Source organism: Canis lupus, chromosome 20 (genome assembly GCF_048164855.1).
Source record: "Canis lupus baileyi chromosome 20, mCanLup2.hap1, whole genome shotgun sequence".
Taxonomy (NCBI): domain Eukaryota; kingdom Metazoa; phylum Chordata; class Mammalia; order Carnivora; family Canidae; genus Canis; species Canis lupus.
In genome coordinates, this window is record NC_132857.1 from 43,793,432 (window position 1) to 43,815,012 (window position 21,581).

At 41.1% G+C, this 21,581-nt stretch overlaps 1 protein-coding gene across 1 annotated transcript in view; it reads right to left on the reverse strand.

Annotated features, from left to right (window-relative positions):
• Nucleotides 1-19,408, reverse strand: part of MCM6 (minichromosome maintenance complex component 6) — a 33,417-nt gene extending 14,009 nt beyond the window's left edge. Inside the window, exons 1-9 of the mRNA XM_072789041.1 lie at nt 19,234-19,408; nt 14,962-15,108; nt 12,771-12,881; nt 11,447-11,696; nt 8,596-8,761; nt 8,174-8,319; nt 7,034-7,184; nt 4,280-4,421; nt 90-231 (exon numbers count right to left, since the gene is read on the reverse strand). Of these exons, the coding sequence (XP_072645142.1) occupies nt 90-231; nt 4,280-4,421; nt 7,034-7,184; nt 8,174-8,319; nt 8,596-8,761; nt 11,447-11,696; nt 12,771-12,881; nt 14,962-15,108; nt 19,234-19,340 (1,362 nt within the window). The 5' untranslated portion in view covers nt 19,341-19,408. The remainder of the gene's footprint in view (nt 1-89; nt 232-4,279; nt 4,422-7,033; nt 7,185-8,173; nt 8,320-8,595; nt 8,762-11,446; nt 11,697-12,770; nt 12,882-14,961; nt 15,109-19,233) is intronic.
• Nucleotides 19,409-21,581: the final 2,173 nt, after the last annotated feature.

Below are 21,581 nucleotides of genomic sequence, written 5' to 3' on the forward strand. Positions count from 1 at the left end.
CTTATTAATAGAAACTTCTAGGCCTTTGCTGATCAAGAAGAGGCTATTCTGATTTCTTTATAACCAAAAGTATAAAATGTTCTTCTTACATTATCAGCCAGCATCAAAGCTCCAGCTTCAATGACAAATTCATGAGATTCCTCATCTCTCACAACAGCTGCTGTTAAGCCAGCAGCACTGGATGCTTTGCCGCTAGTGTAGACAGCTCTGGGGCTGAACTCCTCCACGTGCCTATTCAAAGTTATTATATTCATTAACGCATGACTACAAAGCATACTTTCTAGAAATGTCAGCTGGTAGGGCTTATGTCAATCAAGAATTAAAATTTCTTAAAGAACACGTGAGAGAGGCATTAGGCATAAGCAATTCATAAAGATGTATGTCACAAACTAAATAGAAAGTCTTATCTCTTTTGGGCTTCTTAAAAATTTTTTTTAAATTTTTATTATTTTTTTTTTCCCTTTGGGCTTTGAAGTCAATTTAAACCCACTCCTGTCAAGTGGAAGATGAAGTTCATACATGACAAGAACATCATTTTATTTTATTTTATTTTTAATTTTTAAAATTTATTTATGATAGTCAGAGAGAGAGAGAGAGAGAGAGAGAGAGAGAGAGAGAGAGGCGCAGAGACACAGGCAGAGGGAGAAGCGGGCTCCATGCACCGGGAACCCGATGTGGGATTCGATCCCGGGTCTCCAGGATCGCGCTCTGGGCCAAAGGCAGGTGCCAAACCGCTGCGCCACCCAGGGATCCCAAGAACATCATTTTAAAAGAAGGCTTTAATAATAGTTTGGCAACAATGGATCCATTAGAAGGCCTTGCACTTAAAAAACAAGACAAACTAGACGTGAGATTTATTCCAAAATAGGTTGGTTTGGGACGCCTGGGTGGTTCAGCAGTTGAGCATCTGCCTTTGGCTCAGGGTGTGATCCTGGAGTCCCGGGATCGAGTCCCGTATCAGGCTTCCTGCATGGAGCCTGCTTCTCCCTCTGCCTATGTCTCTGCCTCTCTCTGTGTGTCTCTCATAAATAAATACATAAAATCTTCAAAAAACCCATAGGTAACATCATAGTTCATGGTAATAGGCTGAATGCTTTCTCCCTAGGTTCTGGAACAAGACACTGATGTTTGCTCTTGTCATTTCTATCCAACATTATACTGAAAAGTCTAGCCAGGACAAGAAAACAAAAAGGTACCTATATTTGAAAGAAAGAATAACTATCACTATTTGCAAATAACATGACCTGATAGATAGAAAATCCTATGGAATCCACTAAAAATGAATAAATGAGTTCTTGTAAGGCTATAAGATAAAGGATCAACAATCTATTGTATTTCTATATCCTGGCAACAAAAACTCAAAAATGAAAATTAGAAAACAGTTCTACTTACAACAGCATGAAAAAGAGTAAAATCCTTATGAACAAATTTAAGAAGCACTAGTTTATACTATGAAAATAACAAAATACTGTTGAAAAAAAATAAAAACCTAAATAAATGGAAAGATATTCCATGTTCATGGATCTGAAGACTTAAAAATTATTAAAAAGATAATATATCTCAAGTTGATCTATAAGAATAATACCATCTCTGTTAATATCACAATTGCCTTCTTTGTAGAAACTGACAAAGCTGATCCTAAAATTCATGTGGGGGGGCCCTGGGTGGCTCAATTGGTGTCCAACTCTTGATTTCAGCTTGGGTCATGATCTCAGAGTTGTAAGATCAAGCCCTGCACTAGGCTCAACTCTGGGTGTGAAGCCTGCTTGGGATTCTCTCCCTCCCTCTCCTCTTCCTCCCATCACTCATGTGTGCTCTCTAAAAAAAAATTTTTTTAAGTAAAAAATAAAATAAAATTCATGCAAGAACTCAAGTTACTCTGAATAGCCAAAACAATCTGGAAAAAGAAGAGATGGATGACTCACACTTTCTGATTTTAAAACTTACTACAAAAATAGAGAAGCAGGCCTCTCATGGGGAGCCTGATGCGGGAGTCGATCTGGGGACTCTGGGACCACACCCTGAGTCAAAGGCAGCCACTCAACTATTGAGCTACCCAGGCATCCCTGACAAATAGATAATGAAATGTGGTAAATACATATGATAGAATACTAGGCAATAACAGAAAGTACTGGTATGCTCCAACAAGGCTGAATCCTGAATACATAATGTTAAGCAGAAGAAGCCAGTGACAATGAATCACATAGTATATAATTCCATTTATAGGAAATGTCAAGATAGAGACACTAATGTAGACTAGTGGTTGCCTACGGTCAGGGAGGAAAATGAGGACTGCTAGAGGGTACAGGATTTCTTTTTGGGTAATGAAAATGTTGTAAACCCAGTATGTTGATGGTCATACAACTCTGTGAATATACTAAAACCACTGAATTGTATACTTAGAAGAGGTGAATTTTATGATATGGAAAATATATTGCAATAAAGATGCTAAAAGACCCACTAGATATAAAAGGCTATTTCTCTCTAAAATAATCATGTATAATATAATTCTGTTACCAGAATTAGCAGCAATATTATAGCATATCTTTTTGTGGTGGTGGATAGGAAGCGGTTAGTGGGAACAGAGGAAATGAAGAGAGAATTCCCTCCCCCACCTTTTAAAAGATGTTATTTATTTGACAGAGAAGGAACAAGCAAGCATAAGCAGGGGTAGTGGAAGAGGGAGAAGCAGGCTTCCTGGAGGATGTGGGGCTCTATCCCAGAACCCCAGAATCATGACCTGAGCTGAAGGCAGATGCTTAATCAACTGAGCCACCTAGACGCTCCAGGATAATCTCTTTCAACATAGGATATTTTCAAATCTAAAGCCTAGTCCTTGATATATGTGAAGGAAATAATATTTAGTTATAAAATTCCAAATCAACTAAAAATGTTTCTGGAACAGTGCCATGTTACAAATTTCCCAAAGGAAAAGCAGCTTGATATAGTATGAAGAGCACAGCTTTGCAATCAGATACGTATGAGTTCTAATACACGTGGTTCAGCAGTCACCTATTAGCTATGAGAAGATGGATAAGGAACTAAGTTTCAGAGTTCTGTTTGCCTCCCTCAAAAAAGAGGATTATATTACGTGCCTGTCTGAGTGCTGCTAACACAAGATGCATACACTCACACAGTACCAAGAACACAGCAAGTATTTCAAAACCAGTTGCTACTATTTTGACCTCTAGGTTTCTTTTAAGTTTGTAAGTAAGCAAATATTTGCTATAGCTTCTAAAAATAGGTGAAAATTGCCAAAGTAGTATACATGCTGATGGTTAGCATAACACATCTCATCCTTGTTGCACTATTGGAAAGCATGTTCTATATAAGAATCTTAAAAATGTTTGTATTCTTAGTCTCAGCAATCCTATGCTTAGGGATTTTCCCAAAGGAAACAAAACAAAACAAAATTTTATACAAATCATGATGTTCACTGTACCGACATCCATAATCATTAAAATAAATGAAGGCAAGCTAGGAAAATAATTTTGTAAGTTACAGTACACCAATAAAAAATGTGAAAATAAGGAAACATATTTAGGGTAAATTAAAATTAAAATATGTTGTGATTTATTACCATGAAAATATTCACATACTGAAAAACTTTTAAAAAGATTACACAAAGGTATTATACAAGGATTAAGACAACTCAAAATGGGATTGGAATTATAGGTAAATTTTCCCTATTCTAAAATTTTTTTTTTTCCTATTCTAAAAAATTGTAAAATGTGGGCAGCCCCGGTGGCGCAGTGGTTTAGCGCCACCTGCAGCCCAGGGCATGATCCTGGAGACCCTGGATGGAATCCCACGTCAGGCTCTATGCGTGGAGCCTGCTTCTCCCTCTGCCTGTATCTCTGCCTCTCTCTCTCTCTCTGTGTCTCTATGAATAAATAAAATCTTAAAAAAAAAATTGTAAAATGTTATTACATTCTGTTAAAACAAATTAAGGTAAGGGGATCCCTGAGTGGCTCAGCAGTTTAGCGCCTGCCTTCAGCCCAGGGCGTGATCCTGGAGTCCCAGGATCGAGTTCCACATCGGGCTCCCTGTGAGGAGCCTGCTTGTCTTCCTCTGCCTGTGTCTCTTAGGAATAAATAAATAAAATCTTAAAAAACAAAAACAAAACCAAATTAAGGTAATTTAATATAAGCAAGTTATATATTCAACAGTTGTAATTTATACTGCTGCTTTAATAAAGGCACACTGCATTCTTGTTAGCACAGAAAGCCTGAACTATGCATACTGTTTTTTCCAATGTACTACCTTGGCAAACACTTACTTGAGAAACTGGCTCTTAGCTGTACTTGGGTCACCAACAATGCAAACATTTATGTCCCCTCGAAGAGAGGTTCCTTCCCCTGTTGTCTTTGGAACACCACCAAAGAGCATCAGCAGGACACCCCGTTTTACTTCATCATTGCCTAAAAAGAAAACGCAAGGTTATTTTTCTTTCCTTTTTTTTTTTTAAATATTTTATTTTTATTTTTATTTATTTATGATAGTCACACACAGAGAGAGAGAGAGGCAGAGACATAGGCAGAGGGAGAAGTAGGCTCCATGCACCGGGAGCCCGACGTGGGATTCGATCCCGGGTCTCCAGGATCGCGCCCTGGGCCAAAGGCAGGCGCTAAACCACTGCGCCATCCAGGGATCCTGCAAGGTTATTTTTCAACATGAGGTTAAACAATTTCAAAAATGACTATAAGGCATGTTTACCGACCTAGAGCCAAGAAAGCTGAAGTGAAGTGTAAGACTGAAGTAAAAATACCTGGCTTCTAATCTTGGTTCTTCTTCGTAAAACTTAAAGCCACCTAACCACTATCCCAATGTTCTCACCTATACACCACAGATGGCACAGATGCTGATGCTCACCATCCTAAGAGCCGTTCCTTGTCTGTAAGTCCTACTTTCTCACAAAGTCTTTCCTGATGTAGTACTTCTCAAATAACTCCATAAATAAACTATGTCCACCACAGCACACTGTATTTGCAAATTCTAATAGAATTTATTGTTGTATCAAGAGTTTGAGGAAACAATACACGATTTACTTCTTTTGTATCACCAACAGTGTTGAATATAAACTCACTAAATGAACTGCTATGGATTAGATAAGATACTGAATGTGATCTATGGTTTCTTCTACAAGCTGTTTATGAATCCTACATGAAAAGGAAATGTATAGTAAAAAAAACTGGATCTTTAAATATGTGCTGTTAAAAATTTTTTTCTGTGCTAATTATTATGACTTTTTGTGAATTCTATCAACTAAGTGCTGGGCAAACCATCCCTTAAAGGCAGAGAAAAAAAATCCATTTCACAAACAAACTTTGACTTATGATCTTTGAAATAAATGTGTCAGGAAGTGTCATGGTTTTTAAATAGTCCACAAATTGTTTAAATCTTCTCACTTGAAAACAGAGCTTAATTTTCCTCTCCTTAGGGAATAGCTGGACTTTATTATAACTTCCTTCTAAAAAAATAGCATATGGTAAAGTGAGGGTGCTTAACTTCTGAGACTAAGTCCTGAGAAGAATTTTATTTCCTTCTGCTTTGCTCTCTTGGAGACACACACACTCTAGAGGAAGAAGCTGCTGTGTTGTGAGAACATGAAAACAGACCTGCGGAAGAGATTCATGTGGCAAGAAAAATGAGTTTCCAGTTAATAACCAGCACTAACAGGTAAATCCTTCAGCCTAGCCTAGCTTTCAGATGATTGCAGCCTCATCTAATGTCTTAGCTGTATCCTCATCAAAGACTGAGTAGGCACCACTCAGCCAGAACCACTCAAGTAAACTTTTCTCAAATCTTGACCCACAGACTGTAAGAGACACTGCTGTTTGAAGCCACTAAGTTTTGGGGTAATTTGTTATGCAGAAATAGATTAAGTTTCTGGGTGGGGAGTAGAGCTGGATCAAAATTTGAACACTTAATTAAGGGAAGATACTCTAGAATTCATAAAGGATTATTAATATAAAGGATTTCAGTTCAATGTCACTGGCCAAATATTTAGATAGAAAATAGGTTACTTTTTAAATAGTTAAAAAAATATCTATGAGAAATACCCATAACCCCTCTGAGTTCCTGTCATAATTCACTATGAAAGGATGGAAAAAGCAAGGGTAAAGCACGAAGCTTGAAACTTTAGTCACATACTCCAAAAAACAGGTTAAATAATGGTGAGCAACTAGCAACTGAGAGCCAAGAAAACCATAAAGAAACCACTGAAGGTATAGACATAGTACATATAGCCAAGAAACATCAAGAATTTCCTTCTTGAAATTAAAAAAAAAAAAAAAATCAGGATATTAATCTAGCACATTATAATGTACTTAAGTACGGTTCTACCCTAAAGCTAGAAAAAGAAGACTAAATGACTTATTTCTTTTTAAAAAACCATCCCTGGGTGGCGCAGCGGTTTAGCGCCTGCCTTTGGCCCAGGGCGCGATCCTGGAGACCCGGGATCAAATCCCACGTCGGGCTCCCGGTGCATGGAGCCTGCTTCTCCCTCTGCCTGTGTCTCTCTCTCTGTGTGTGACTATCATAAATAAAAAACAAACAAACAAACAAACAAAAAAAAACCAGGGTAAAATATACATAACAAAATACTTACCATTCCAACCATTTTTCAATATACAGTTCAGTGGAATTAAGTACACTATATTTTATAACCACCACTCTTATCCATTTCCAGAACTTTTCATCATTCCCAACAGAAACTATCCATGAAATACTAACTCCCTATTCCCTCCCCCTAGTAACCTCCTTCTACTTTGAGTCCCTACGAACTTGCTTATTCTAGGTACTTCACTTTAAGTGGAATCATGTAGTATCTGTCCTATTGTAAATGACTTTTTAATATCCCTTGTAAATCCACTAAAAAACCTTTGGATCTGCTTTATGTGCTGTAAGAAATCACTTACTGCTGTTTTAAAAAAAATTTGAGGTTCTAGTATAGTGAACATTAAGTATTTATTGCTATTTTTTTTAATCATCTTGATTTCAATCTTATGCCATAAATGGAAGGAACTCTTACCATGTATAGTAGGGAACAGGCTGGTACAGAGATTGTGGTACAGATTTTTATCCTGACTCATTTCAAACACTTTCTCCCACTCCTTCACAGTCATTTGGTTCTTAATGCTCTCAGCAGTCTGTTCCTCATCTCGGAGTTCTTTCCCTCCAAACTGAAGGGTGGAGGACAAAGGAAAATACACTTGCATGAAAACAAAGGAAAGTGATACAGAGCTTCATTATAAACAAACAAACAAAAACCAGCCTGGGATTTCAACTTCAGAATCTGTTGACTACAAAGGTTTAAAAAAAAAAAAAAAAATCCCCCAAACTAGTAAGATCTAAGTTAATCGAGATACTTTACAGTTTGTTCTCTCCAGTGAATTAAAAACAAAAAAGCTACCACTGTTTTATATTGCTATCTAAATGAATCTGAATGCTCAAGAGATGAGCCATAAGAAAATGTTAATCACTGATATGAACATGCAGTAACAGAATATTACATTCACCCATCTTCTTCCAATACTGGACTATTTTCCAAACTTTTTCTCATTGCTTTCCCATTAGGATGCAGACACAAGCTCTACACAACTATAATGCCAGGAATCCATCACTCACAGAAAAAGCAAATTAGTTTACTTCCCAGATTACTAAATTTTTCTATTTGTATTTTCTCCAGGAGCATGAAAGAAGAACTGTGGTAATTAAAAAATTTTATCATGGATAATTTATATCAATGCTCTTAAAGCACTGATCTCTTAAACATGAAAACAGGCTTTTCTTCAAGGTCAGGAAGACATGAAAAGATTTGGTTTTAAAATTAAAGAATCAGGGACGCCTGGGTGGCTCAGTTGGTTAAGTGTCTGCTTTTAGCTCAGGTTAACGATCTCTGGGTCCTGGGAATTGAGCTCGGCATGGAGTCCCTGCTCAGTGGGGAATCTGCTTCTACCTCTCCTTCTGCCCTTTGCTCATGTTCTTCTTGCAAATAGATATAATCTTAAAAACAAAAAACAAAACACACACACACACACACAAAACACAAACCCTAAAGAATCAACCCACCCTCCAACCCTGCCACCATTAACACTGACTAGATAACTCAGTACTTTCAGAAGCCTATATTGTGACTGTTGCAGAGGAGGTCATTCTATTAAAGACTCACCCTTGGGTTGGTGGGTGCAACACAACAGGCAAGAAAGACCAGCCTGTATGAAAGGTCCCTAACACCAAGAGCCCGGAGTCCTCGAATGCCTTCTGTCTCATATCCATCAACACCACTTACACGGGAATTAGTTTCTGCACGCGCTCCTGAAAGAATGATAGTTTGTTTCACAGCTCAAACACCAAAGGTGCTGAGAATCAAAATTGTTCAAATAAACAAAACCTATAAATCCAAATATTTAATTTAGGCCTTGAAATTTTTCAGAACAGTATTTTTTGTAGCAAAATCAATTTGTCTCTATCTTATACTTTCCTTGCTCACCCTGATGGGTAGCCAAAAACAAGACAATGAAGATTCTAGAAGTTGAATGTTCTGTTTTCAGGTAATGAGAATTTGTTAAATTTGAGCTGAAGATTACTGACCTGGTATGCTAAGCTTAGAGACATCAGGCACAACAATTAGAGTCCCTGTAAAGTCACACTTGTCACCAGCTTGAGCTGACTCCACAGCTTCAGCTCTCAAGATCACTTCTAAACTTCGGGGGATACTCCCTCGAGGAAGCTCAGCTTGAGTCTCTTGAATACGAACCTATAACAATGGCCAAGGAGAAAAGATTATTTTTCAAATGCCATATAATCTAAATTAATGCCAGAAATATTGACATATTCCAAACTCTTACCATTTGCACTTTTGACAATTGCCAAACTTCATCTTAAAAATTTTCTATGCTAAAACTCCTTCCAATTTGGTAAGAGATGACATTTACTTAAAGACTTCACCTTTAGGGGTAGATGGGTGGCTCAGGCAGTTAAGTGTCTAACTCCTGATTTCAGCTCAGGGTCATGAGACTGAGCCCCATACTGGGCTCTGCACTCAGCCCAGAGTCTGCTTGTCCCCCATCCTCTGCTCCTCCCCCCATTTTCACTCGATTTCTCTCAAATAAATAAAATCTTTGAAATAAAAAACACAAAGAAACCCCTTTCACTTTTAGTACATTTATCACAATGAGCACTGAGTTAATATATGGAACTGCTAGAGCACTATATTATATACCTGAAACTATAATACTGTATGTTAACTATACTGAAATCAATAAAAAAGATAAAAACTTCACTTTTACTCTTATTAAAGAAATGTTTTCTTACTTGCTTACTTTCTCAAACTATGTAAAGATCTATTCTTTTTTGTTTTTTAAGATTTTATTTATTCATGAGAGACACGGGGGGGGGGGAGGGAGAGAGAGAGAGAGAGAGAGAGAGAGAGAGAGACAGGCAGAGGGAGAAGCAGGCTCCATGCAGGGAGCCCGATGCGGGACTCCAGGATCACGCCCTGGGCCGAAGGCAGGTGCTAAAACTAAAACCACTGAACCACCCAGGGATCCCTAAAGATCTATTCTGTTCCATCTTCCACTAAATTTTCAGGGAAATCTTATGGAAAATTTCACATACTTTATACATGCCACTTCAACACTACTGTTAACATTACTTAGATACACACATATCTTTACTGTATTATTTGAAAGATATTATAAAAATCAAGATATTTCACTTCTAATTATTTTCATACTCATCTCCTAGAAGACCATCTGCTACGTAAACATGGTATCATTACCACAGCAAGACAAATAAGATCTGCTACTATCTAGTACATCCTTAAATTTCCTCAATTGTGAAGTGTCCTTCATTACAACTGTTTTTTGTATTTTTTACAAACTAAGGCCCAATCTAGATTTACACTTCGTATTTGGTTGTTCTATCATGTTTTTTTTTTTTTCAAATATAAAGCACCTCTTACCCAAAGTTGTTGGCAGAGTATGTGATTCATATAAACTAAGTCCCAGATTGATATTAAAACACTAAGGAGGGATCCCTGGAGGCGCAGCGGTTTAGTGCCTGCCTTTAGCCCAGGGCGTGATCCTGGAGTCCCAGGATCAAGTCCCGTTATCAGGCTCCCTGCTACATGGAGCCTGCTTCTCCCTCTGCCTGTGTCTCTGCTTCTCTCTCTGTCTCTCATGAATAAATAAATAAAATCTTAAAAAAAAATAAAAACATAAAATAAAACACTAAGGATGAAAAACCGAAGCTAATATTAATTATTTTAAGCTGGTACTCATTCTCCCATACTTGAATGCTTGAGCTGCTGCAACTTTTCTTTTCCTTTGCCTATCAAAGATTTACTAAGTTCTGTGGGGACCTCAGATGGGCTCCACCCACAATCTTCATTCTTACTGCTATCTCCCAACTCTTGCCTAGGTAACTACAAGTGCCTAATTGTTAGTCTCTTATTATACACTACACACCAATGTCCCATTAATCTTCCTTTAAAAAAGAAAAGTTCACATCTCCTGAAAATACCTTCCCCTTATTTATCAAGATAGATCCAAATTTCCCAGCCTGACATTTTTAAGGCTTGGAGTACCTCACACCTCACACCAAATCATCCCTCAGATGATCTTCCATTTCAATCATGATAATCATCACTGCTATCAACAAACATGTTGGGGCACCTGGGTGACTCACTGGTTGAGCATCTGTTTTTTGCTCAGGTCATGATCCTGGGGTCCTGGGATTGATTCCCATATCAGGTTCCCCACAGGAAGCCTGCTTCTCCCCCTGCCTATGTCTCTGCCTCTCTCTGTGTCTCTCAGGAATAAATAAATAAAATATTTAAAACAAACAAGCAAACAAAGATGTACATTTCTGCTTGTCCTTTTATTCATGCCTTCCTCTCTAACCACCAACACGAGGTCTTAACAAGTTTCCACTTCTTCAAAGTTTTCTTAACACTAGTTCACCATCATCATCATCTTACGTTTATTATCTATTCTCTGATAAATATATTTTGTCACAGTCTGAAGGAGCTTCCAATCCAAGTTATTAAAGGTCAAAACACATTTATATATTGATCATTGAAATTTGTATTAAGAGTTTTGGGCTTAAATCTATAGTTATATATAATGATTCTCAACTTACATGCTTAACATCATCTAAATAAGCTTATAATAACTTCAAGTGCCTAGAGGTGAATTATTAGCATATACTGAACCTGAACTAAACAGACATTAATAACTACCTTTTGAGAGGTCCCTGGGTTGCTCAGTGGGTTAAGCATCTGCTTTCAGCTTAGGTCATGATCCCAGGGTCCTGGGATGGAGTACTGCATTGGGTTCCCTGCTCAGTGGAAAGTCTGCTTCTCCCTCTGACCCTCCCCCCACTTGTACGCTCTTTCTCTCTCTCAAGTAAATAAATAAAATCTTTAAAAATAAATAAATACCTTTTGAAAATCCACAAATCTTGATTTATTTGTGTCCAGCAAGAATCTCCTTCTGTTGGCACAAACTGGATTTCGGCAGATATTTGGTTGTGTGTATTTGAACTGCTGTTCTACATCCTTGATTACTGTCTGACAGTCCAAGCATAGGAATGTTCCACTCACAAGCTCTGGGTGAACGGGGTGAGTCCGTACTACCTGCCCACTGATTCGAGTCAGTAAACCAATTCTGGATGAGGTGAGTTCTCGAATTCTATTTAAAAACAGATGTCCCATTAGTAAATATTCATTTCTAACTTAAGAAATGTTTTCATTTTAATGAGAGGGTATTTAAGGATAAATTTATGCTAAAACAAAAAAACAGCAAAAAAAAAAAAAAGAGAGAGAGAAAGAACTCGTTGGACTCTTCTCCAAGAATGATTTAGTCAATGCGACCATTTCTAAATTACAGTGTATATGCATTCACAGCAAAAAACATCAATATGAAAAACTAAATGACACCAAAGAAATTGTAATTATAAAACATATGATCCCATTTTATTCTATATGCAAACGTTTTTTGCCTACCTACAATTTCTAAATAATCATGTATTAGTTTCATAGCAAAGTTATCATAGGAAAGAAATGGCATACTCAGAAGTTGGAAACATTTCCTTTACCTCACAAATTCATTTTATATTAAATAACTTAGCAATTTTTCAAGTAATTTCAGAAGTTTAAGTCTTTAAAATATCACTTCAATTTCTTTCTTTCTTTTTTTTTTAAGAGTTTATTTGAGAGAGAAGACAGCACAAGCAGGGAGAGGCAGAGGGACAAGCAGACTCTTCGCTGAGTGGAGAGCCTGATGGAGGGCTCAATCCCAGAACCCTGATCATGTCGAAGCCGAAGTCTTCGGTGCATGGAGCCTCCTTCTCCCTCTGCCTGTGTCTTTGCCTCTCTCTCTCTCTCTCTCTCATGAATGAATAAATAAAATCTTAACTAACTGCTGAAAGGAAAAAATGTTTTAAAGTCATGCCATTTAAGCTGTCAAAAATTTCCAAAGATTCATCAATTTCTGTGACTGTTTTCAGTTTTTATATTTTCTCACTTTATTTTTTTCCCAATGTCCCCTGAAAGCTATCCTGAAATTTGACAATCCCCAGAAATGGCTTTATTTAACTTCCCATTTGATCTCCCTGGAAAAATGTATTTCTCCAAAATCAAACTTTCCAGATAAATGAACCTAACTCTTTATACATATAAGACTAAACCTCCTGAGTTTTTTAATCATTAATTGATGCCTATACTGTTTGGTGAATTCCTGCTTTTTCAAAGAAGGCTTTCTTACTTGTGTCTGGTAGGCAGGTCTTGGAATGCAACATAAAAATCCTTGGCAAGAGGAATCTCTTTTCGGTCTTTGACAAAAGTTTTTAAGGCCCGACATAGGTAAGGGTAAACTCTGAAAAGCAAACAAATGAACAAAAATCACATGACATCTTCAAGAGACCTACCAAGGCCCCCTTTATGTTTCATGTTAGACTAAACAATTTCATCTGGCTATAACCAACCCTTAACTATACAGGACACCTCTATTTGCCTAGTCTAGGGTTATGAGCCTCTTCCAATCCTCTCCTATTACCCCACAGATCTAAGACAACAGAAACACGAAGATGAAATGCTATACCCAAAAATCCACTATCTTTAAAAAATCATTTAGCACCCACACTGCAGGTCACTCTTATGTCCAAGATTCAACAATCTAGGTGGTTTACGATCCAACAAGACAGTCTCCCATACTAGTCTCTGGCCTGGTATATTCTTTTAGGTTTAATTCTTGATTGATAAGAAATGGATGAGGGGAGAAATTTGTGCGCTCAAGACATGGAGCACATTGGCAGAAACATTTCACTTGACTGGTTAGACTGAAGTGTCTTGATAGAAGTTCCTAGCAGTTGCTGCAGCTTGATTTAAGCAGTGGGATTTGGAAAGCTTCTGAAAAATGAGCTACTTTCAGCAGACAGAACTGCTACATGGCCTGTGTATGAGGTATGGGTACGGGGGTTTCTACCACCAGCCTGGATTTTCTATCTCCTTCTCACTTGTCAATACAGCTCTTCCTGCTGTGTACTATCTCAATAAACCCTGCTGCTTATCCCACAACCATTCTTGATGATCAGATATGATTAGAAACATTGAAACAAGTCTTCTATCTCTCAGTTCACCAAGTAAAGGAATAGGGCTGTCTTTCCTTACTCCTGGGTCTTCATTTCTCTTTCCCAACTGTACATAATGTTTATTTTAACCTGGTTTTATTTATACAGATTGTCACATTTATTTAATCCAAGTGCGGACAAAGATTTGCATAAAAAGATATTTTTTATTTTATACAGCAATTAAAAATTAAATGAAAGCCTACGTTATTAATGTCTAGTTTCTGCCCAAAGAAATACCAGCTATCGGGACGCCTGGGTGGCTCATCAGTTAAGCGTCTGCCTTTGGCCCAGGGCATGGTCCTGGAATCCCAGGATTGAGTCCCACCACACTGGGCTCCCTGCATGGAGCCCACTTCTCTCTCTGCCTGTGTCTCTGCCTCTCTCTCGGTCTCTCATGAATAAATAAACAAAATCTTTAAAAAAGAAAAGAAGGGGATCCCTGGGTGGCGCAGCTGTTTGGCGCCTGCCTTTGGCCCACGGCGTGATCCTGGAGACCCAGGATCGAAGCTCACGTCGGGCTCCCGGTGCATGGAGCCTGCTTCTCCCTCTGCCTGTGTCTCTGCCTCGCTCTCTCTGTATGACTATCATAAATAAATAAAAATAAAAATAAAAAAAAAGAAAAGAAATACCAGCTATTAAAATATTTTCAAGAGATTTTATATGACATGGAACAGTATGTTATACTGTTAAGTGAAAAGACCAGAGACTACATCCACAGCATGATCTCAATAGTTACATATACTCAGAAATACAATGAAATGTGCTAGAATATCCTTGGGAAACTCCACATTTGCAGACCTGCTAATGATGGTTATCTATGGATGGTGGGAATATATACGTAATCCCACTATCCATAGTTATGTATGTATTCCCTCTACTTATGTCTACTTTCTAAATTTCCTATAATATACACATTACTTTTATAATCAGAAAAAGATTAAACTTTAAGAACGGTATCATTACTTTAAAGACACCCCTGATCATGAACAGGATCCACACACCTTCTCAAAACACCTACTCCTGGGGGCAAAGGAAAGGATCAAATGAATGACACAGTAATAGCACTGAATGCCTGAAAGTAAGCAATCCTCTGGAAATTTGGGAAAACTACATAGAAAAAAGGTTTTCAACATTTGCATGTGAAAAATATTCAGGTACACAAAGGTCTAAATTAGTGCAGAGCAATACTAAAATAACCACTGGTTCTATCAAAGGGTCTCTGAGACAGCTGCCCTTCTGCCTCCCAAATGAACAAACCCAGTCCAAGAAAAGCTGGATTCACAGGCTTCATATCTATTTAAAGTAAAGAAGATTAATATGCCATACCTATAGAACTCTTCTTGAATGGTGGTAGAAAGTTGTTGGTTAAATTGCTCCAGGTCCACAAAACTCACAACCAATGTGTTTCTCTCAGGACGGATGAGCTCCTCTGCTAACTGCAAGTACTTAATTTCTCCATCACTGTTCTGGAACCTGCAGATACATGCAAGTCAGATTAAATTTAAGAATTAGGTGGTAAAGGGACGCCTGAGTGGCTCAGTGGTTGAGTGTCTGCCTTTGGCACAGGGCGTGATCCCTATCTCGAATTGGGCTCCCTCCGGGGAGCCTGCTTGTCCCTCTGCCTATGTCTCTGCTCCTCTCATGAATAAATAAATACAATTCTAAAAAAAAAAAAAAAAAAAAAAAAAGAATTTTTAGGTGGTTAAAAAAATAATCTAAATGCCTCATAATTCAGTGTATTGGTTAAAAACTATCAGTTTTAGGGTCAGACAGGCTAATTTTACTAATTATATAACTTGGGGCAAGTTATCTGGTTTCCTCCCTATTAGAGAAATAAAAATAAATTAGGACATTGCTTTATCTCATTAGATTACTGTGAAGTTTTTTTTTTTTTTTTTTTAAGATTTTATTTATTTGAAGGAGAGAGAGAGGGAACATGAGTAGGGGGAGGGGCAGAGGAACTACCAGATTCCCCTGCTGAGCAGGGAACCCACTGCAGGGCAGATGCAGGGCCAGAGATGCAAGGCTTGTCCCCAGGCCCCCTGGGCCTATGACCTGAGCTAAAGGCAGATGCTTATGCTTAACTGATTGAGCCACCCAGGTGCCTCTACTCTGAAGTTTAAAGAAGAATGTCTGTAAAATGCTTTGCAGCAAGCCCAGAACACAGAAAAATGTGGGCTTCAGGTTCTAATCTGCATTTCTTAATTTAATATTTTGTAATAAAAATGCCAACTATTTTAAAATTATTGTTACATATAATTAAGATTAGAAAATATTAAAACAAGAAATGCAGTTTAAATATAGTTATATACTGGACATCTACCTGCAAAGCATTATGCCCTAGATACTTAAAGCTAAAAATGATGGTGTCACTCCTGACCTAGGACTGACACTCTCTTGAGAGACATTCCTACTACAGAGAGGTTAACAAGACAATCTAAATGTCCATGACGGGACGCCTGGGTGGCTCAGTGGTTGAGCACCTGCCTTTGGCTCAGGGCGTGATCCAGGGATCCAGGATTGAGTCCCGCATCGGGCTCCTTGCATGGAGCCTGCTTCTCCCTCCGCCTAGGTCTCTGCCCCTCTCTCTCTGTCCCTCATGAATAAATACATAAAATCTTTAAAATAAATAAATCAATAAAATAAACGTCCATGACAACTGGGTAAAGAAAATGTATACACATACAACAGAACAGTACTCAGCCTTAAAAGGGAAAGTCTACTGTATGTGTCAACAAAGATGAACTCTGAGGATATTACACTAAATAAGCCATTCACAGAAAGACAAATACCGTATGATCCTACCTGAATGAGGTATCTAAAATAGTCAAATTCATATAGTCAAAGTGGAATGGGGACAGGTGGCTGGCTTAGTTGATAGAGCATGCGACTCTTGATCTCAGGGTCAGGAGTTCAAGTCCCAGGTTGGGTGCAGAGCTTACATTAAATAAATAGATCGACAGAGACAGCAGAATGGTAGTTGCCTGAGGCTAGAGCAAAGGAGGAGATGTGGAGGTCCTAATAAATAGGCATAAAGTTTCATCCAAATGAGACCGAATAAGTCTTAAGAGATCCACTGTGTAACATTGTACTTAAAGTCAATGATAATATATTGTACAGCTAAAAATTTAAGAGGGTAGATCTCATGTTAAGTGAGATTATGTATTTTATTGTTTTTCACAATAAAATAAAGGGGAAAAAAGGAAGAGGTACAAGAAATGTGCTGTGGGATTATAAACTAATTCTGCTCTAGGAGAACACGCAGAAACGCCTCAAGCATTTCAAAAGGGACAGTGGAATTCAGCCTTGAAAGACATTTAGAATTTGAAAGAAAGCAAAAAACAACAACAAAATCACCAAAAAAAAAAAAAAATCCCAGTAGTGGTTAGACTGGCTGGCTATAGGTGTTGATAAATAAGTGGCAATGTCAGAAAAGGTATAGGAAGAAGGAGGGTGGCAGGCTGCTTGTGGGATGAAACTGGGAAGAGGAGCTGTGAAGAATTTGGGACTTTATTCCATAAACAAGGGCAAATCAGAGTTGGAATTTTGAGGGCAAGTTAACATTCCCCGCCTTCCCCAAATACAGTGATTATTTGTCCTATTTATCATTATCCCTAGCACCTAGCTGTATGGTACTGCAAGGCAGTGAAAACAATTATATTCTTTGTTAAGATGAAACATTAATTGAGGACCTATGTAGTATGGTGTGACAGCCAGGTGGGGTTAAGGATGAGATTTACATTCAAGACAAAGAGGCTGACAGGTAGATATAGCAAGTTACACCAGAGATAACGGAAAATGGCGCCTTAGGAGCCTAAGGGAAGAAAGGATTGATGTTGCCTTAAAGGTTTATAGGGTTTGGGGCAGCTCCGGTGGCTCAGTGGTTTAGCACTGCCTTCAGCCCAGGGCGTGATCCTGGGGACCTGGGATCAAGTCCTGCGTTGGGCTTCCTGCATGGAGCCTGCCTCTCTCTGTGTCTCCCATGAATAAACAAATAAAATCTTAAAAAAAAAAAAAAAAAGCTTATAGGGTTTGACAAAGGAAGTCTGAGTCTGTAGCTAGGCTTTGAAAGATAAATAGCTGTCCGGCAGAGATAGGGAACGTAAATTAAATTATTGTTTTAAATATATCAGAATTTTGGGGCACCTGGGTGGCTCAATGGTTGAGTGTCTGCCTTCAGCTCAGGGTGTTTGTTATCCTGGGGTCCCGGGATCCAGTCCCACATGAGTCCTGATGGGAGCCTGCTTCTCCCTCTGCCTATGTTTCTGCCTCTCTTTGCGATTCTCATGAATAAATAAAGAAAAACTTCAAAAAAAAAAAAAACATAAATAAATATATCAGGATATATCAGGATCTCTTAAGACAGAATTATTCACAATAGTAAAAATGTGGGGAAAAAAAAAAAAAACAAACCAAGCGTCCATGAACGAACGGACAGGAAGGGGTACAGGCACACAGTGAAACACTACTCACCCTTAAAAAGAGATTCTGACCCATGCTGTATAGGGGGATGAATCTTGAGGATGTTACAGCGGTAAGTGGAATAAGCTGGTCACAAAAGAACAAATACGGTACGACTCCAAGCAGACCAGGCGACCAGAACAGTGAAATTCATCTGAACTAAGGGGGATGAAGGAAGGCTGCCAGGTGCTGGGGGCAGGGTGGGGGGAACGGGGAGCGACGGTTTAGGGGTCGCAGAGTGTCAACTTTTGGGAAGCCCAGGAGTTGCCGCGAGGGCCGGCGCCGATCCACCCAAGGGCTGCTTGACAAGCTCCACGTACGCCCTTAACGCCACTCAACTCTACTCTTAAAAAAAAGTTAGCTGGGAAGTTTTGTAGGTCGATGTAACATAACATGTAACATCCATGTCACGCATGTCTTACAATTTAAAAAAAAAAAAAAAAAAAAAAAAAGGAGGACTTCATAAGACATTCGGAAGTCCACAGTCTCAGGAAAAAAGAAGTGATGCATCTGCACTAAGAAACCCAAGGGGCGGCAGCGGCAGGAAGGAGGGCCCAGGAGCCTGGGAGGCCCTGGGAGGTGCGCGTAGAGGGAGGGGGACGCGAGGAAGGAGCGCGCCCCCGACGCTTTCGGGCGGGCCCGGGTCCCCGCGAGCGTCCTCTCGGCGCACGGCTCCCCAGCACGGCAGCGGCCTGGCCGTCGGGTGCCCTCGGGGCCGAGCCTGCCACCTACCCTGCGCGCCCCGGGGTCCGCCGAGGTGCCCCGGGGTCCAACGAGGTGCCCCGGGGTCCGCCGAGGCGCCCAGGGCCCGCTGAAGTGCCCCAGGGTCCGCCGAGGTGCCCCAGGGCCCGCCGAGGTGCCCCGGGGTCCGCCGAGGTGCCCCAGGGCCCGCTGAAGTGCCCCAGGGTCCGCCGAGGTGCCCCAGGGCCCGCCGAGGCGCCCAGGGCCGACGGGGCCGCCGGCCTTACGGGCGGGGACGGCAGAAGGACGGGACCCAGGCGCTCGGGGGGGGGAGGCGGGGGTCTCTACTCCCGTCGGCCGCGCCCCCCCCCCCACGCCCGCCCGGGGAACGGGGCTCCGGAAGTGGGGACGGCGGCCCGGGGAAGTTCCGCGAGGAAGGGGCGCGCGCCGACTTACTCCTCCAGGAAATCCAGGAAGAGCTTCTGGCACTTCTCGGCCACCTCGTCGCGGACTTCCTGGCGCTGGCTGCCGGCGCCCGGCTCCGCCGCCGCCCCGAGGTCCATGGCCGCCGGCGCCGAGGGGCCTCAGCCCGCACGCTCCTCAGCCAGCGGTCGCTTCCCCGCAGACGCTGCCGCTCGGCGCGCGCCCCCGGCGGCGGCCGCGACCAATCGTGGCGCGAGAGCTCGCGGGTTTCGCGCCAAACCTGCCCAATGAGCGCGGCTTCTCCCTCGGCCCCGCCCCCGGAGCCGGGATTTCGCGCCAAATGCAAAGACCGGGAGGAAGCCCCGCGGGCTCGGCCTTTGCGCCTGCGCGGTGCGGCCGGGGGCCGGCAGCTTGGTTTCTGGCGCAGCTTAGGAGGTTGCGTCGGGATTCACGTGGATTTCCAGGTGTTCTTCAAGTCGTTTCACTGATACCCATCGAGCAGTAGACAAAAGGCTCCGTGGAAGAGAAAAATGAGTAAGATCCAGACCTGCCCGAGCTGTGTGTTTGGAGGAAATCGTAAATCACCGGTTGCAACCGTCCAGGAGCCCAAAGAGATGTGTCAAGTCACCAGGGAGCAGGGGTCGCAGAGTCACTGTGGCTGGGGCCGACCCGAGGAAATCAGCGAGGTTTCTGTCGTTGATGGACTCCTCCCTTGAATGCAACTGTTGGTTTAGGTCCTCTGGATTTTCTTTACTCTCTCTGGCCATCTTTCCCCGACTTCGTTCCTCTTGCTTTTTCTCCTCTTTGGCCGTTCTTGGGTAGCCTCTGGAGCTGCTTCTCCAGTGAGTCCCTTAAGTGCCTGGTCCCAGAGCCCTTCTTTCTCCCAAAGAAGCTGTCTTGGGGGGCCCTCTTCTTTCCTGTTGTCGTGGGATCACTGGCCTAGCCTGGTCAGGAAGGAATTCTCGAGAGGTTTTACGGCGCAGCTTAGCAAGTGCATTTAAGTAGCACCGGGGTAGGACCCATAGGCTGGAAGAGCTGCACCTTTGCTGCATGAAACTGGTGGTTATAAGCTTAATGTTCAAGGGGCAGGGGACATGCAGGAAGTACTAGATCATAAATATTTTCTTCAAATTTCTGCTCATAAAACTACTTTCGCAAGATTTCTCCGGTGCTTACTCAGCTTGAATATTAACTATTGGCGAGATGTACAGGCAGTTGAGATAGCAAAGGCTTAGGGTTCCACACCAAGGGCCAAGAAAGAATTCTTGAGACACCTTTGGTGCAAAAAAATGATTTTATCAAGGCACAGGGACGGGATCCAGGAGGAGAAAAAGCTGCACTGGGGTCATGAGGAGTGGCCCATTATATACTTTCAAGATGGGAGGGAGTTGGGGGTGGTGTAACCCTACCAGGTATTTTGGAAACAAGATTTCCTTGTTCCAGATCCTGCTGGGTCTAGCTATTCGTAGGAAAGGTCATTTATTACTGTTCAGTAAAAACTCCGTTGTGAGACCCTTCAAGTTGTATATTGGTGGATCATATACCTGGGGGGGATGATTGCCAACGTGTATCGTGGCAGGTAGAAATAAAGGAGGTTTCCAAAGGAATTTTTTTATGTTAAAGTAGACTTACAGGATCCTAGGGGTTGGGCCAAGATTACCTATTGCTGGGCAGCCCCGGTGGCACAGCGGTTTAGTGCCACCTGCAGCCGGGGGCGTGATCCTAGAGACCCTGGATCGAGTCCCACATCAGGCTCTCTGCATGGAGCCTGCTTCTCCCTCTGCCTGTGTCTTTACCTCTCATTCTCTCTCTGTGTCTCTATGAATAAATAAATAAAATCTAAAAAAAAAAAAAAAAAACATTACCTGTTGCTCTTAGCAAAGTATTAACACTGAGGGAGTTGAGTCCCTACAGTTGAGCCTGTTTTAAGGACTTGTCAATGGGCTGTAGGTACTAAGGAAATTGAATAATTTTTCTTCTGCCTTTATTTCCCACATCAGCAGTCATCAGATCCTTTTAAGAATCTAGCAACCTGCATCTCTCTGATCCTTATCAGAATTAAGGAGGCAGTAGGGCAGCGGTTTGGTGCCTGCCTTTGGCCCCGGGGCGCGATCCTGGAGACCCGGGATCGAATCCCACGTCGGGCTTCCGGTGCATGGAGCCTGCTTCTCCCTCTGCCTGTGTCTCTGCCTTTGTCTCTCTCTCTCTGTGTGACTATCATAAATAAGTAAAAATTAAAAAATATATATATATATATTAAGGAGGCAGTAGGTCAGCTTTTTGGGCTAAATGTGAAAGTTTTCCTGCTTTTATCCCTCATCACCATTGCTTCTAGGTGCTGATGACACCTACTTTGTGTGTCACCAACCAGTACTCTTTCA